This window comes from Calonectris borealis, chromosome W, assembly GCF_964195595.1.
Source record: "Calonectris borealis chromosome W, bCalBor7.hap1.2, whole genome shotgun sequence".
NCBI lineage: Eukaryota > Metazoa > Chordata > Aves > Procellariiformes > Procellariidae > Calonectris > Calonectris borealis.
Genome location: NC_134351.1, coordinates 5331731 through 5345238, shown reverse-complemented (window position 1 = coordinate 5345238; position 13508 = coordinate 5331731). Strand labels below are relative to the sequence as shown.

At 44.3% G+C, this 13508-nt stretch overlaps 1 protein-coding gene across 1 annotated transcript; it reads left to right on the top strand.

The window, feature by feature from the left end:
- The first annotated feature begins 629 nt into the window (after positions 1 to 629).
- LOC142074771 (urea transporter 2-like) lies at positions 630 to 12296 on the top strand. The gene is made up of 8 exons (XM_075135639.1): positions 630 to 795; positions 3108 to 3297; positions 3768 to 3896; positions 6310 to 6502; positions 7352 to 7499; positions 9054 to 9188; positions 10483 to 10532; positions 12027 to 12296. Exons 1-8 carry the CDS (start codon positions 630 to 632, stop codon positions 12294 to 12296), a joined length of 1281 nt encoding a protein of 426 aa, XP_074991740.1.
- The last annotated feature ends 1212 nt before the right edge of the window (positions 12297 to 13508 follow it).

Genomic DNA, 13508 nt, shown 5'->3' with positions numbered 1-13508 from the left:
TTGCTCTTGATGGTCTATCAAAGGCAGATGTGGAATGAGGAGCATAGAAAGGCCATAGATTTGCTGTGATAGATGAAGGCACCAGCTGAAACCACCAAAAGGGATACAGGCTTCAGCCTCTCCTCCAGTATCTTCTTGTCTCCTGTTGTCTGTTACCATACTGGCAATTTGTATTGCTTCCCTCCAGCTCACTGCTAGCCAAACATCAGCAGATTCCCTCCTTGGTAGCTGCAACAGCATGCAGGTACCACTCGGTTACTTGGCAAAGGTTATGTCTCCTGTCCAACCAGCAGCTTCATCAGGAGCTGGAGGGAGGGTGGGATGCTGCAGGGCACCTATGTCACGTCCCTCTTTCCTCCTGCAGCTCTGTGCCACAGCTCCATGACAGCAGTGGGTCATTTCTTGGTCCTCACCCCCAAGAGGAGACACCACTGCCCGGGGCAGCAGCGCATACCACTCCCAGCAGTGCTTCAGGCAGGTCCCTTCTCCATTAAACATCCCATCTTTGAAAAAGGATATCACCATGGGGCTCTAAAGTACAGGAGAAAGTTGCCAGGGCACAATCCAAAAGGTTTTCTAACACACGGGCTTTGTGATTTACAGTTACCTCTTCTCACCATCCAAAAGAGATGGAGCTTGGAGAGATCGTTGTGGCTGAACGTCCCGGTGAGAGGCAGCTGTACGCGGAGCAGAAGCCAAGAGCCCAGGACCTGCTGGGGAGAAGCAGAAATCGGATCCACCAAGTTTTCGGGTATCTCACAGGAGAAATGAAAGAATATGGAGAGTGGATGAAAAGTAAGCAGAGGGATACGTTTGGGGCTCTCTGGCTAGGAAGAGCTAGCTGGGAAGATCTACATTGCCAACAGTACTTTCAGTGCTGGGGCACTGACGAGGGGCCGTTTCACCCCCCGAGGTAGAGCAGAGGCAGCGCGGTCCAAGCTCACTACAAATTTCTGGCCTTTTAATCCAAATTTTATTCTCAGGAAGGGGATCTCACTGCATCCTCTTGCCATTCCCATGGCTGCAGGCATAATTCAGCACAGGCAAAAGGCGTCTTTTACACTTAATCAGTTATGTGTCATTAGCATCACGTTCCTTATAGCGGTGCCCGGAATCACACGTCAGGGCTGGGGATTTCGTCTTGTTTGTAAGTGCTTTGGATCAGCAACCACCTCCTCGTCCGCGTGTGGGCTGGCGATGGGGACTTGACTCCTGATTGTGTGGGCAAAGGCTCTTGTATTACCAGCCTTGGGGGAGCAATAAGCACTGTGGCTGTTACGTTGCTATAAAATACAAAGCAAGTACTCAAGATCTCAAAGGTTTACTGTCCAGACAGGAACAATACATGAGCAGATGGTCGGCGTTAACCAGAATTATTAGGGATTTGGAGCTTTGAGAGGCTATGTAGGACTGTGGGTCCTCTGTCAAGGCTAGGTTCGTTAGCAGTACAACTCCAGCAATGGGAGAGAAATAAGAGGCAGCCGTGTACAGCCAGGCTGTGCAGTGGCTAACGTTGGTGGAGGAGGTTGAGATGCCTCCAGGCAGGGAGCTCATCAGGCTGGCAGTGTGATCCCCAGCCACGGGGGAACTTCTCCTCCTGCTTTCTCTTTACTCCAGTGGTCCGTGCTTGGTAGACAGCTTTTCTTACTCAATGTCCTGAAAAGCTTTGGCCACTGCCCACTGGTTATATTTGAATACTTCCAGATATACTTGTGTCTAAAACCATGAACATTACTGATATATTTCATAGCTCAACACCAAATATTAGTAAAAATTATTTCAGACAAACCTGGTCATTTTTCTCTAAGGAACCCATTCCTCCCTGGTTGTAACTGCCTGGCTCCCCACCAGCGCACAGCCTGAGGGATGCTTGTGAAGCCGTCCCTCGACTTGCGCTCCAGCCTCTTGGGAGGGCTCTCCCGGTGATGCTGAAGAGATGCAGAGTGGTACCCGGCCCTTCAAAGATCCTCTATTTAAGCAAATCTCATCAGAAAGCAAAACTTGAGACTCAACTGTGAATACAACACAGGGAAGTGGAAAAGAAGGGAGTGGGGAAGAGAGGAGTTTTTAGGAATAAATCATTGCCCAGATTCAGAAAGTAGTCTGACACTTTATGCTGTGTCTAATTAAAAATTTAAACTAATTGAATTAATTTAAGAAGATGAAAGCTGCATATATACATTGCCTGAACATACTGTACATGTGAGCAGCCCCTCTTTCTCATTTATTCTCCTTATATCGTGTTTAATAATGCACAGCAATAGAGAAATGGTTACACCTTTCCCACAAGCGTGGCAGAAAAAGACCTCAAGTCAATTTGCAGTAGAAAACCAGCAGCAAAATGTTATTGCAGTGCTACAAGACCCTCCTCTGCCCCTGGAGATCATTAGGAGCACTGTACATAGATGCCCTCAGACAGGCTGCCCTCAGCCCAACACACATCCCACCTCCCCCCTGCACTCACCTAAGGTACCCAAGCTTGGTGTCCGTTTGCTCTGTCCAGGTTCAATAGTCTTCTCTGAAGAGCAATGGCTCTTTGTCCTTTGGAAATGCCTCTTTCCCCTCAATTTAGTCCAAGCTATAATAACTATTCTCTTAATTTAGGTTTTTTCAGTTCCCAAAGTACTTTTTTAGACACCTTTGACAGTTTGACCCTACGTATACAGTGTAGGGTCCCTAAAACAGCAAAAATGTTTCCTTTTCGTATTTCCCTATCCATGTAGAAACTAGTTTCAGTCCTTGCCTAAGTCCCTCTCTGCATCTGAATTATACACCAAAAAGGGACTCTCTCTTCATCAAATTTATAGCAGAATCTTAAGCAATCTACCATACAAGAAAGACTATTCTTTGACCACCATAAATAAACCACTTTTTTTACTAATCCCTCCATGAACTTTACAGCCGTGCCCAGTCCATCCCTATTAGCTTTTCAAGTGCCAGATGCAAAATATGCTCAGAGAGCAATTAATCAGAGAGCAGTTTTACAGTCCTGTTGATCCATCGCCTCTGTTCTGCGGCCAGAAAGCGACTGTAGAGATGAGTGTGCTTTGAGGGAGTCCTGCTGAAATTATGTCTTATCACCAGGGTTTTTATTTGATCTTCTCCAGATAGGCCCCTAATGGTCCAGCTGGTGGACTGGATCTTGCGAGGGACCTCTCAGGTGATGTTTGTCAACAACCCTCTCAGCGGGTTGATCATTTTAGTGGGGATCTTCATCCAGAGCCCTTGGTGGATGCTCACGGGCTGTACTGGAACAACTGTGTCGACATTAACTGCGCTGGCCCTCAGTCAGGACAGGTAGGTGATACCTCACGTCCGGGCACTTAATAAAAATTGATCGTTATGGTAGCAGGAACCTGCTGACGGGTCATAGCCCCACGATTGAGTGCATTAGAGCCAGCAGATCGGCTTTCCTTATGGATGGTTTGGAAGCAGTTAGGAGAGGACAGGGGTGTGGTCCAGTCCCCATAGTTGGCTGTCTTTGTGAAAGCAGACAGTTCTCTTTCTCCGGTAGCCATCGTCAGAGTCATGTAGGTCCTTTGGGTCATGGGAAACCCCCTGGATCATCATCATTCAACAGTCTCCAAACTCCTGCCTTCCACACACCAGTGCAATGCAATATGGCAGTTACCTCACCGCTTTTTCATCCTTCCCCTACGCTCCCTTCACTGGGAGGAGGACACTTATGAATGGTGTTTCAGTGGGTCCCTGTGACAGGTCACCTTCAGCACTGCTTGCTACCTTGCAAACATTTCTTTCCATCGCAGATCAGCCATTGCAGCTGGGCTGCACGGCTATAACGGGATCTTGGTGGGACTGCTCATGGCCGTCTTCTCTGACAAAGGGGATTACTACTGGTGGCTTCTTCCTCCTGTGGCAGTTATATCAATGGCCTGGTAAGTGCCACTTCTCCTCCTAGGGACAATTCTCAGAGAATGAGAAGTCCTGCTATATACAGTTCAAACACATTGGAAGTCCACTCTACACCAGCAGCTCCAGCCATGGTGGCACTGGAAAGAGGCATTCATTGCTGCCCGGAGCTTGTGAGGAACGTTGGTAGGAGATCGAGTGCACAGACAACTCTGATTGTAGCACATGGACAAAGCAGCCCCACTTCAACAGTCTACAAATGGCCCTTATGAGCAGGACACCTTCAGGGGGACGTCATTGTGCCCAACACCGTGACGGTTCTTCCTCATCCAGGCGCTGAACCGACCCGGTGCTCTCCCTCGGGCTGAATTCAATCTTCCCCCTCTCAGACATGCAACCAGTCATGAGCAAAATTAATTTCTCCAAGTAACTCCAAATGCCAGACAATGTCCTTTCAGGATTAAATTTACCATTTCTAAATATGGACCCTAACAACACTGCAGAATCTATTTAACAGCCCTAACTGAAATTAATTCAAGAGTCACAATTTAATCACTGTTAGCAATAAGATGCAAGTCATTATTGCATTTCACTGCTTTTAAAATCAGATCTTTTTTGATATTTTATTTCTTTAGTCACTCTCAGCAAAGGTCATTTTGTAACAACCTCTCAAAATCCAGGACATGTTGCAAGAATGTTTAGTTTGTCTTGTCTGCCAGAATTCCTTGAGGCTTTTTATTCAAACTTTTCTTCATTCTTTTAGTTCACAAGACTCAAGGGTAGAGCTGAAAGATTTTGAAATTAGACTTTTCAGGGATTTTTTCAACTGATACTTTGAATTTCAGCTTTAGAAGTTAGCATTTCTTTAATTGTTTCTTTTTTTTTCTGACAAGATGTATAACTGCCAGAAGCTTTGTATTTCAGCACAGAAATTAGGACACAGTTTTCACTGAAGTGCTGATTTTTTTCCTACAGCTACAAGCAAGGAAATCTGTAAACTGCTCTGGGAACCAAATTTGTCATAAAAGAATAGGCTTCATTTGAGATTACCCAGGGAGAACAAAGCATTTTTTCCACTGATACCATCTACACAACAGGACACAAGATGTTGCTTTTCAAATGCCAAATAATTTGGGTGGGTTTTTTTATTAGAACCAGCTTAATGACTTTCTAGGACTCAAATGCAGCTTCTTGAAAAATTCAAGTCTTTAAAATGAATTTTCGTAAACTGTGCAACGTCCACTGCTACTTGGAGGTTGACCATAAGAGCTGCTCAGCTCACTTATATCAGGAAAGCTCAGCTGGCAGAACACAGTTTGTTGGCATCAAGGACAGGACCTGGCTTTTCACACTCTTCCACATGCTTCCATAAAAACCAGATATTATCTTGCCAATATGCTACCACAAAGGCATTCATGCAAGACACCCACTTCAAATGGAAACAAGGCAGTCTGGAAATGTCCTGAGGAAAGCAGATCTGATCAGGTTTATATCCCAGGTTCTACAGCCAAGAACTTTGGGAAAAGTCATGGTATCTCAAGGTTTGCATGCTTTTTAGTGTTCGGTCTCTGAATGTTTTGAGGGTAACCCCAAATAATTTATGTGCTAAATATACTCAATCATGTTTTCTAAGAAGGAAGCTCAGTTTTCAGAAAATGCCATATGATTTTGGGTGGTACCTGGGCAGCACACAGTAACATCAACCTCATTGACATAAGCAGGAGCATCACGGTCTGGGTCACGCCTCTGTTAGGCTCCGTATATCCTAAGGATTCCTCATTCCCCAAAAATACTGTCTAATATCGTAAATATTTTCCATCTTTCTTAACTGAAGATTTTCCATCCTCTTTGATCACCTCTGCTGCTTTATTTCTCTTCCAGAACCACCTTCTGATATCCTTCAAACTATTTAAACAAAGCAAAACAAAAAAAAGCAAATTAGATCATTTCTAACTCCCTCTTGCCTCCTCAAGACAGCAGCTTTTTAGACCATCTAAAGTTCTCCACAGTTCTTCATGTGGCATTGCCAAAATTTGCTCTTCTGTTTCTTGTTACATTTTTCCACTAAATAAATAAGAAGCCAGATTACCTTTCTCCATCTGTGCCTAAATTCTAAATGTAAAGCATTTCTTTGTTGTCTTCCTGAACCCAGCAGAGCTAGCAGAGCGCTTGCACACCAGCCAACTGTCCTGAGAGAAGGGTGTGAAGTTTATACCATCCATGAATGGGTGTGATAGTTGTTGCAAAAAGATGAACAGCATTCTGCAACTATTTGTTTGATGCAGACTAATAAATTAAAGGTATTCGCTACCTGATGTTTCTAAAAGAAATGGCATTGGCTTGCATTTACCAGAGCTTATGACCAAAGTGGTAGGCTGTTTCACCACTGTAAATGTTATGAACAAGTTATACTTGTTTCTCTTCTCCTTCTGTTCTCAGTCCAGTCCTGTCCAGTGCTTTGGGATCCATCTTCAGTAGATGGGACCTTCCTGTTTTCACTCTGCCCTTCAATATTGCGGTGACTTTGTACTTGGCAGCCACAGGACACTACAACCCCTTCTTCCCTACAACCCTCATCAAGCCTGTAACAGCAGTGCCCAATATCACCTGGTCTGCAATCAATGTGCCACTGGTAAGCTTCACTCCAAGAAGTTTATGCTATTCATTAAAAAGGTGAATGTGAAGGTATTCGGCTTGGGATAACGATTTCGCATGGGTCGGAATGGCTATATGATACGTACAACCAGTAACAATTCACAGAAATACGTGGCTCGGTTCAGTCGGTAGAGGACAGTGCCATAAAAGCCCCAGGGAAAGTCCCGGTTGATCCAGCAGAAAGGCTGATAGAGCCTCTCACTTCACCTAAAATTGGACTGCCCCAATTGGACTGCCCCAATACTGAGTGCTGTCAGTACAGAAGCACATCTGGATATACACTCCCTCTGTCCAGATGTGGTTAAAAGAACATCAGCAAGACAGTCAGTGACAATATGAAAAAACAGAAGAAACATCAAGATTCCAGAAGGGACAGAAACTCATTTATACCCAGTTTCCTCAGGTCTAGCTCTAGCTCTGGAGGATCACCTTCCCAAAGCAGCATAAGGGTAATGATATGCTTCATATAATACATAATAAACTCAAATCAACCAGGCCCACCATAGTATTATCACCTAGGAAGGCTACTGTTTTTCTCCCTCACTGAAGTCACCTAAAAAAAACCACAGCCAAAACCCCAATCCCCCACTCCCCCATCCACCATATTACCATCCCAAAAGAAATAAAAGTCCATCTTGGACTGATGAAGTTCAAACCAAACAGTGAACTAACTCTGGTTCGAAAGGCATGAGGGCATTTACCCATCAGTCCACTCAAAGCCAGGGTTGCTTCCTTCCTTTCTAACCAATAGCTTGGACAAAATAACTGCTGTGTCCTTCTGAGTACAGAGATACAATAACATGTCCTTTTCTACTGGCTCCTGCAGCTCTTGCAATCCATCCCAGTCGGTGTTGGTCAAGTGTATGGTTGTGAAAACCCCTGGACTGGAGGCATCTTCCTTGTTGCTTTACTTATCTCCTCCCCACTTATTTGTTTGCATGCTGCAATTGGATCGACAGTGGGGATGTTTGCAGGTAAGAAATATTTACCAAAGTCATTTTCTAACTAGGGTATCTTGACGCTAGCCATTTTATGACTCCGTCCAGACTTTAGAGTTGCAAGGGCTTGGGCATACTTGTGACAACACTCCCATTTTTGAAACTGTCTCTAAATATGGAAGGTCTTACTGAAGGTCACACAACATGGTGAAGGCAAGAACAGAAGCAGATTTTCTTTAAGCTTTGAATTTGTTACTAGATTTGTAACTCAGGCAGGTGGTTTGTTCCACCTTGCTTAACCCTCTTGCCATTGGATGTGATGAATCCCATGGAGATGATGATAAAGAAACCTAAAGAAATAGTCTCAGAACTGATCTCTTGCCACCACAAGTGTTTTCAATTACCACCACATGCAGATGTCTACCTCGGATCTGATCAGTCAATGAAAAGAAACAGACTTTTCTAGGATGCAGTTCATTCTACCCTGCTGCAGATTTGTAAAAATAGCTAAATGAATGCCACTCAAAATGGCCTGTCTCTCCACTAACCAGAGAAACAATCTTAAGTTAAGCAAGATGAATCTGACCCTTGAAGTTAGACAAGGTTAATGTCACTTATGTGACCGATTTTAATAAAAAAAATGTGATGGAATAAGTATAGTCTGAGACAACAACCTTGGAAAAGGCACAGTCATCCAACAGTAAGTTCTCTGTGCTCTCAAGCACTTTGTACGAGATGTGAGCTGCCTTATGTTTGTTTTTTTAAACAAAACTATCCACAATTTGTATGGTTAAGAGCATTTGGCAAGTTTTGTACAGGTCTGACATTTAATCTAGAAAGGAAAGGTCAGGGGAAAGTATCTGAGGATAAGCATGGTGATGAAAAAGAAGATAAATGAGGACATTATAGCAGGAAATGTATTAATCTTAAGAGTGACATGAAGGTGGCCTGTGCACTACATATTGTGCTCTTCTTTTTACTGGTACTCCTGAAGCCTCTAAGAAATCCTGCAGAAGTACCTATGAGGTCAGGTTTGGAGCAGACCCTCAGCTCCCAACCCAGTGGAGAATTTCCACAGCAATGGTGGAGTGACCACATCTAGTATGTAGATCACATCTAGCAAGGGTCACTAGGAAGAGATGGAAAACCCAGCTTACTCCCACAAAAGACACTCAGCTGTGCCTCTGGTATGCAAGATCGGGGTACGTATGAGGTTTAAACAGTACCTGTGAGCACAGTTTTCTGCAAGAAGGACACCCAGGTGAGAAGGTCCTCCTGCACTCCTGGCTGCACATCTGGTCATCTGGGGGTCTAATTATAAAACACTCAGTGCGTACGCAGAAAGTTTTGCCTGAAATAAACCTTTGAGACTGGGCCAAATTCCAATCCTAGGGGCATTATCAGAGCTCCAAAATAATGAGCTGCTTCTGTTTTCATCCTTTTTTCTGCATGTGCGTGTTACGCAAGCGTGAGCATGGTTAAATTTGTCTAGATGTCATAGGTAAGAGATGATGGATTCCCAGCAAGTGATGGGTCCTCCTGCAGATACCTCTCATACCTGACCTCACAGCCCTGCCTTTTGTCTTGCAGCACTGAGCATTGCATCACCATTTGACAGCATCTACCTTGGCTTACACAACTACAACTGCGCACTCGCATGCATTGCGATCGGGGGCATGTTCTATGCCTTGACCTGGCAGACTCATTTGCTGGCACTTGCCTGTGGTATGTATCTTTTACATAAAGGGAAGAAAAAAATTTATGCAGCCAGGCAGTCTGAGTAGTACAGGTTGAGAGTCAACATCGGGCTACCACTCTGCTGCAAAACGAGGTACTATGCAAGAGCTAATTCTGTGATGGCATCAGAGTTGAGCTTGGATGTGCAAGCTGCAAGTGCAGAGAGAAGGGCCTTTAGGCCCTCATAACCTAAAAACATCTAGAAAGGGCGGAAGCACTGTTTGTGAAAGGAGCAGAAGCTATGCCATGAGCAGAAGTTTAACAAATTAACAACTCAACAGATTCATTATAGGTGTCATTAGAGGAAGCATGTCATAAGAAGAGAGCTGTTGCACAAAGTCTGTTTAAAATCCATCTACCCAAAGACCCCACCTCCAACAGCAGCCAAAAACAGACTCTATGGGAAGAGTTTAAGAACAGTGTAGCATATATAAAATTCCCGTGAAGATTCACCCAGCCTCCAACATTTGCATTTCAATAGTTTTCTGTCCTGAGCACAGTTTCTGGATTACTCCATAGCTTTCCCTTCCTTGACTTTACCCTTGGGTGCCTTATCTCCTGCTTTGCCACCTCTGAGATCCCGGGGCAAGGAGACCCACTGCTAACTGCTTGTGATTTGAAGCCACAGGACAGACACTGGTGGAGAATTTCATAGAATCATAGAATAGAATCATAGAATCATTTAGGTTGGAAAAGACCTTTAAGATCATCAAGTCCAACCATTAACCTAGCACTGCCAAGTCCACCACTAAACCATGTCCCCAAGTGCCACATCTACACATCTTTCAAATACCTTCAGGGATGGTGGCTCAACCACTTCTCTGGGCAGCCTGTTCCAATGCTTGATAACCCTTTCAGTGAAGAAATTTTTCCAAATATCCAATCTAAACCTCCCCTGGCGCAACTTGAGGCCACTCCCTTTCATCCTATCACTTGCTACTTGGGAGAAGAGATTGACCCTCACCTTGCTACATCCTCCTTTCAGGTAGTTGTAGAGAGCGATAAGGTCTCCCCTCAGTCTCCTTTTCTCCAGGCTAAGCAACCCCTCAGCCACTCTTCATCAGACTTGTTCTCTTGACCCTTCACCAGCTTCGTTGCCCTTTTCTGGACACGCTCCAGCACCTCCATGTCCTTCTTGTAGTGAGGGGCCAAAACTGAATACAGGATTCGAGGTGCAGCCTATCCCAGCTGAAACCAGGACAATTACTATTTCCGATAATTTCTTTGGAGAGATGAGCAAGATTTTCCTCATCTTGAACTGTCTTTGGTCTTCTTTTCTCAGCATTATTTTGTGCCTACTCCGGAGCAGCTCTTGCTAATGCCCTATCTGTGGTAAGTTTGAGGGATTTTTAATGGGGTTTTGGTTTGTTTGTTTTAACTGTATTTTGATTTGTTATAATGCTAAGGAAGTGCCCCAAAACTCTCCATGTCAGTTTTGACAGCATTGAAATGAGAATCATAGAATCATAGAATCATTAAGGTTGGAAGAGATCATTGAGTCCAACCGTCAACCCAACACTACCATGCCCACTAAACCATGTCCCTAAAATGCTGCAGCCAATGGCAGATCTTATACAGATTTGGTGTCAGTTGATTGTGCACTTGCAGAATCTGCAGCTGATAATAAGATTTCAGAGACTTTGGAGCATGTCATCCACAGCAGGGTCGTGCATATATGTATGTGAATTCCAGCAACAGCAAGTGGTTTGAAATGCAACGCTTAGTTGCAGGCAATATTTTTGAACAATTCCCAATGGTCTAAATTTTCCCTTGCTTCTTCCGAGATCTTTCTCCCACCCTACCCACAGATATTATTTAAGTTTGATCTGGATATGATAACTAAAATTGGGGGGGAGACTGTTCTCTTAAATACCAAATCGTCGTATCTGGACAGATCAAGAAAGAGGTGAAAGCAGAAATGCCAAGCTTTGTTTCTTCTTTAAGATCTGAGAGATTAAAGCAAAACCATATTTTAATAAAATTGATTTAGTAACTTAAAAGAAAAAAAATTTAGAACTAGCAGCTTCATGCATTAAATGTATTCATCTGGCATCCACTCAGTACCGTGTAGGTCCCTGCAGATGGGTTGCTTTGTTAAGCACAGCTGCTTTCGGGATGCGTCAGAAAAAAAGGAACATTTACTTTTTCTTCTTGTGATCTTGTTTTTGGCAGACCTCAAGTCAGGTCAAGAGGTGGAGTCACAGAGCAGGACTGAGGGTTGGATGTGATGCCAGTAATACATGGGCATTGCGGACAGTCAATATGTGTGAATAGTACTCTCAGTACATGGCATTTTACAGGACAGTGAGGGTAGGATTCAGCTCATTTATTAGAGAATTTAAATATCTACACGTGAGCTGAGTGGCTTGGCTTTCATCACAATCAACAGAGCTCTGGACCCTGATTCAATTGCTTCAATACTGGTGCCAAGTGCCATTCTGGCCAACAGCTGCATCTCCAAAAAGACTGAGGTCTCCAATGTGGGTGCCTTATGTAGCCCCGTACATTTCAAATAAACCAGTGGCTCTGTGTGAGCCACTGAATCGACATTTGGTAGCAGAGGAGCTTCCCAGACCTCCAGTGACCAGCAGGAACCTAGCTCACACGTAGCCCGCATGTAGGCACTTGCATCTGGGCATCCTCCTCTGGATCCCAATGGGGGATCCTGTATGGGGCATTTCAGGAGGCATGTCCTATGTCACACTGTCCTCAGGGAAAGCGCAAGCTCTCCCAGCTTCTCAAATGCAAGAATTCAGCAACAGGCAGAAGTAACGTACAAAAAGAGGTACCAAAATGCACCTGCCTGTCTCTCCTTTCCCCTTCCAGCTTGGGCTGCCGCTCTGCACCTGGCCTTTCTGCTTCTCCGCACTTCTCTTTTTGCTGATAAATTCAGACAACCCAGCCATCTACAAAATCCCCCTCTGCAAAGTCACCTACCCAGAAGCCAACCGGATCTACTACCTGAGAACGAAGAGAAGACCATCAGAGAGCAGGAGAGAAGAGCAGAAACAAAGGGAGCAGAAACCCTCCGGTGACTCAAAAATAAGCACCGGAGGCACCCCCCTGTGCACCCCCAAAAACCGCCATGCTTACTGATTTCAAATGTCCACGAGTGTACAGTTTTGGGGTAGTTTTTCAGATGCTAGCCAAGAACACTACAGCCACAAACACCACCTTCGGCAGCGGTCTGCAGGCTGGGGATTCAACACCCCACGCTCTGAAGGAAACACGATTTGCCCTTGAGCTAAGCTTGCCAAGAAGCACTCAGGTAACATAATAACGGCTGCCTTATCAGTTCACACGTTGTTAACTTGAAAGTCATCTCTTATCAATAATAATTATAAGAATAAGCAGAAGAACATTAACGCTGACAAGAGGTTGTATTTTATTTCGGATGTGTAATTTAACACAATAAGTATGCTGAGAAGGACTTGGTATCTAGTAATAATAAATAATGTAAGAACTACGTCAAGAGCTGCACTTCAAATTAAGAACGTGTATATCTGAAAGTGGAATAAACAGAGTGATCTCTTCCTTTCTTGTGTCCCATCAATGTCTAAACCTCTTAATCCCTCTTAACAGCTACAACATATACAGGTAAATATGCTATTTTTGGTGCCATCTCCTGACTCCTCGTTAAGCACCAAGACAATGAAGGTATGACTATATATGCTTTAATCAGACTAGAAAAGTGACTAGCTAGCAATGATCAAACATTTTTCTTTTCCTTGCATCATTTTCTGTCTTACAAATAGAAGACCTCTCTCCTGCTGAATGCAGGATTGCAGGTCTGAATCCCTACACGCAGCCAGTGGGAAATAGGAAAACTTCATGTAAAGAATGAGATAAACATTTACTGCTGGTGGCAGTTATTCTTTTTCTCCCTTTCCTAGGGGAGCAATTGCATTAAGCCACGAGCAATGAACAAGTCAAAGGCTCCCTTTGATGTTTGTTGGGTGTCAGACTGGGATCTTCCCGTGGGTCTTCAGTGCCCTGCCTGTCCCAGAGAAACCTCATGAGGCATCATCAGAGTTAGTGATGGGAAGCTGAGGACCCTCCTGCCGATGTTCTCCGCAGGGGTTGGTTTCTAACAGGTATAAAGGTGCGAGGAGGACACTGCCACTTTATGCCTCCTCCAAGTCCTTACAACAGAGAAGGGCCAATTGCCCTAAAGGGGACTTTTTTTGGAAACCTTTTCCTCTGCAAAATAAGCCTGACAGAAAGGCTTCCTCATTCTAAAGTCATTTCACTTGATCAGTTTAAAAATCACAGACCCAAAGGACTTGAAGATTTAAAATCCAAAGAGGC

What these genes read in the sequence shown, in the direction of transcription:
- LOC142074771 (XM_075135639.1), top strand. Translation starts at nt 630, where the DNA reads ATGGAGCTTGGAGAGATCGTTGTGGCTGAACGTCCCGGTGAGAGGCAG. An exon ending in CTGCAATCAATGTGCCACTG is followed by an intron (nt 6,503 to 7,351) that starts GTAAGCTTCACT and finishes TGGCTCCTGCAG; the next exon opens with CTCTTGCAATCCATCCCAGT. An exon ending in TTGCTAATGCCCTATCTGTG is followed by an intron (nt 10,533 to 12,026) that starts GTAAGTTTGAGG and finishes TTCCCCTTCCAG; the next exon opens with CTTGGGCTGCCGCTCTGCAC.